The 4,827-nt window shown below is 28.3% G+C and overlaps 1 protein-coding gene across 1 annotated transcript in view; it reads left to right on the top strand.

Moving 5' to 3' along the window:
* Positions 1-4,827, top strand: part of LOC105617153 (lachesin-like) — an 86,475-nt gene that overhangs the window by 1,778 nt on the left and 79,870 nt on the right. The window contains exon 2 of the mRNA XM_012198723.1: positions 3,251-3,539. Coding sequence (XP_012054113.1) covers positions 3,251-3,539 — 289 coding nt within the window. The remainder of the gene's footprint in view (positions 1-3,250; positions 3,540-4,827) is intronic.

Raw genomic sequence — 4,827 nt, 5'->3', positions numbered from 1 at the left:
AAAGTCACTTCGTAAGTCAAAACCTATGTAGAATGGTATTTAATATTGTATGTATAACAGTAACAATGTTACTTACGTTACCTACGTTATTTTTTAAACTCTTTTTTAATAATTTTTTAACAAAAGAATGACCGCGGATTAAAACCTTCCGAGGGTCACGCGGTCATGATCTTAACAACACATGTTGTAAGATCAAGATCATCGGAGGGTGGTCCGTTATACTATACATTTACCCAACATAATAATAGAACATGCACAATTAATGAATAAAAGATACATCACAATTGGAAAATTTTTATTAAATTTAATACATTTTATATATTTCAAATGATCTAAATTTTTGTATTAATTCAACATAAGATGCATGGACATAGGAATTTTTTAGGAGGAAGGCAAATTAGAGTCGACTCTACCGAAAAAAATTATATCACAATGTAACATGATGAAATCATGTAATCAAAACATGTAAATTACGTAACAGAGTGTTCAAAATTAGTAGGTAATTTTTTTCAAATATAATTCGAAAAATCACATGATATTAGCAATAGTTTCATGTATTATGTGATTTTATTGTTATCAAATTTAAAAAAATTGAATAATAGAATTAAAAGAAAAAAATATATATATTATATGACTTTCCAAAATACGTAATTATAAAAAACACAATCACACTGATTTGAAACTCACAAATCATACTGATTTGAAACAATCCGTAAATGATTTATATGTTTTAATTATTTCATCATGCAACTGTGTGACATAATTTTTTTTAATAGAGAAGATATTTAAACCCATAAAGGGTTTTAGGAAGGTATTTAAATACCCCTTATGGGTTTAAATACCTTCCCTATTTGGGCAGACATTAGCGCTACATCTATCATTCTATCATCGTTGTTTATTGAACATAAAACAAGGATAGAACACAAATAGCGCTAATAGTATCTTCCCGAACATATCTTTAGTCGAGTGATATGGACTATTTGAAATGCAGTTTTGACAACAACTGATTGCAGAAGAATAAATGTATGTTCTTTTAAAATGTTCTATTCTTTCTTTTTCACTTTAAATTTCATGCTTCTTTTGCAAACAACTAAAAAATGACAATTTATGAATTATATGTTATACCAAATGAATGATATATTAAATTAACACATTTTAGTAAAATTAACATGTATAATGTATAACATGTGTTAAATTTATTCATTTATTTTAGAATTTACGTTTTAAAATACATTATTTTTATACTAATTATTTAACGCACTTATAAATTGCGTTATTTTAATAATAAGAAATGTATAATGTTATACATCAATGTAACAAGAAATAATGCAATCGGATTATATTAAAATAATACTCGAATATGTTAACAATTTAACAGAAAAATTTTAACAAGGACTAGTTTTAACACAAAATATTTTTCACTATGTATGTTTAATGAAGCGAATGTCATCAAGTGATTTTTATCCGTAAAGTATTCTTTGTAATATACCATTTAAGAGGAAACAGTTATTCCAGACGGATAGGACTGAATTAAGATAAGCCGAATGACCTCTGTGCTAAGTCTAAGTTAAGACTAGTATTTACTATCAAATCTCTTGCTATTCGCAAACTTACTATGATACCATATACTTACTATGATACGTAATCATTTTACGCCATCTTATACAATCCCTATAAGTTGTCTGAAAATCGCTCATATAATATTATTTTCTTTTGTGTTTCAATTCTTTTTTTGTTCGGAGTATCGATTTATATTCATACTGGAATATCAATATCAGTCTATATTTAGAAATATGTATATCTCTGTAATCATTCAGAAATCTGTAAATGTTTAATCGTTTTGTATGAATGTTAAATCATTATATCATACTATATTATACTGTATCCACATTATTTCTGCTTCTTTATATATTAATTAAATTAAAACTTATTACCGTAGCATAAATATCAACGTAGGTTAAGTGATCCAACAATGAGCCATGTAATTTCAGAGGCTTAAATCTCTCAATTATTGAGTTGAAAATCTGAGTTTTGATATACAGTTTATGAATTTAGTTGACTACATACTGTAAACAATAACGCTTAAATTATTTTTTAAGTTTAATCACAATTTCGATTATTTCAAAAAACGGGAAGTGTACAAGAAATGTGTACACAATAAACCATGCTTTTAATAATGAACTATATACTACATCATACTGCGAATTGTTGGAATTATTTTAGTTCTGCTACATTTTAAAATGTTTATTTAGAAAATAGATAATTATACATGATAAGAATTCACGAGACCGCCGCATTTTTCTACCAGATTCTTTCATTTTGAGTAAAAACGCATCGAATGAGTATATTTTTATTAAGATTTTAAGAGAGGAGGGATCATATTCTAAATAATTACCACAATGAATTATTATTTTCAAAGTTATCGTGTCTGTAATGATGATTCATTATAGATAAAAAAGGTTATATGGTTTGTAATGATGGTTCATTGTTCACTACATCAAAATGATTCATTGTAGACTACCTAACTTTTTCCAATTTTCAAAATAATGTGGTAAAATAATAGAAAAAAGTTGCTTACAGAATAATAAAGCTAAATATGCACACAATTACAATGCACAATGCAAAAAAATGATAGATATAACAACAAAAATATAAAAATGCGTAACTTACGAAAAAAAATTTACTTTGCAATCCAAAATTTTTAAAATGTGATATTACGTGGCCGTTCTTAGCGTGATCTGCCAGTCAATTGGGAAACCGAGGAATGGTTCAAATGCGAGTCGCTGCATGATAACAGTACAATCTGATAACATCATATTTACAAAATATTGCAATGGTTCATAGTGTACTATTAATTCACTGTTAGATTACTTACCCTATATGAATCTCTCTCTTTTCGCGTACATTTTAAATCTCAAATAAGTATATAAATATTATTTCAATGTTCAAGAAAAATAATTGTCATAACATCGTTTTATTTTTATTCTACGCAATCCTTTTTTTCTTTCTTTCCTTCAAATTTATCACACATTTATCACACATTTATCACACAATGTTATCCTACTCGATTTAATTTATACTTTTTTGTAATTACTTTACAACTAGTGCTTGAAGTTTCTTTTCTTTACATTTTTAGCTTTTGGGAAAAAGAGTGTCATCTCAGAGCATGAAGAAGTATCGTCAATCATATTTGATCGATATATTATTTAACGAAATGATAGATTCGCATTGCGTTGCGGGGGCTTTTCAGGTTGGCTGGCTGCGCACCTCAGATCAGACTATTCTCTCAATTCACACTAGGATCGTGACACATAATGCACGTATCACAGTCACCTATGAAAGTGGGGCAAGCTCTGGGTCCGCCGGTGCATCCGGCAGTGCTTCAGGAGTGACCGGAAGTAGCCAAGTTACGGAGGAAATTGTCGATGGTACGTGGCGTCTGCACATTCGCCAATTAAAGGAAACCGACAGAGATTGTTACATGTGCCAGATCAACACTAGTCCGATGATATCCGAGCTCGGTTGTCTCGACATACATGGTAAGTGTTATATCTTATCCCTTGTTGCATCATATATGTTCACGTCGTGTTCTGATCCGGGAGAAAAGAAATCTTATGTTTGATGCGCTTTGACTTGTAGTTATAAATCCCTAAATGCAATTCTGAATTTAGATTCAATGTTTGCAAACATTGTCTTTAGCCGCGGTATCAAAATCATGGACGATTGCCTTTATTTTAGCATATTCAGATTTTGAAAGAAATGTTGTGACAAGATGATTACAACTAACTAAATTTTGATCGTTTATCATTTTGCAGTATTGACAGAAAAGTTGCACATCTTAAAATTAACAACTTTTCTGTAGTGCATTTCTAAAATTCTGGATTGAAACAACATTTCAATTAATAATAAAGGCTAATTATTGTAATATTTATAACTTTCTTTCCGTGTCGTACTTTCCATTATGATATATCCGTTAAATGTATTTTTTAAAATACATGCTATAAGTTTTCAAAACGAACACTGCACTCTTAGTATAGTTTAAATTTCATTTCCTAAAAGAGATGTGACATTCTAATCTCACAATTTAAAAACAATTTTAATATCTGAAGAAAAATGTTATGTTTCTAAATTTGAGATAAATTTCAGATTAAAAGTCTCAATTCAAATATTCTATTTCTTACATCGAATGATGTCACAATTTGAATCAAGATACTATTTAGCACAGGAACAACTTGTAGTAACATTGCTACAACATTTGCAAAGTTACTGTAGTATTGCTGGAATAATCTATACTGTGTACGAGGCGTACTTCTGTAAATAAAATACATATATTTTTAAAAGAAAAAGTATAATTCCAAATAGAGCATTTTTTGTAACCATTTCATCACTAGGAAGTATTTTTTTTGGTATACTCAAAACAGACTCTTCTTTTATAAATAATCATTACGAATTTAATCAGAAGATAAATAATATTTCTACTTGCTAGCAATAAATTTGAAAAACTATAAATATTACGTTTATCTAAAAAATTATATATTAATTTTTAAGTCGATTGCTCTTTTCATTATTTCAAAAATGCTAATTTTTTACTTGTGTCACTTTTCTCAAAGCTGCAATTTGTAGCCTATATTTTCTAATAGCACGTTAATAATATACAATAATAATATAATAATATAATTTTACTTTTTAAAATTGGATCCCGAAAAAAACTTTATAAAAAGAGAAAAAAATATTCTAGAATATTATGTTTTAATATTACCCAACATATACACACACACACACACACACACACACACACACACACACACACACACACACACACGCGCG

Source organism: Atta cephalotes, assembly GCF_000143395.1.
Source record: "Atta cephalotes unplaced genomic scaffold scaffold00011, whole genome shotgun sequence".
NCBI classification, from domain to species: Eukaryota; Metazoa; Arthropoda; class Insecta; order Hymenoptera; family Formicidae; genus Atta; species Atta cephalotes.
Note: the sequence above shows the minus strand (reverse complement) of the source record. Positions and strands in the feature narration are given on the sequence as shown.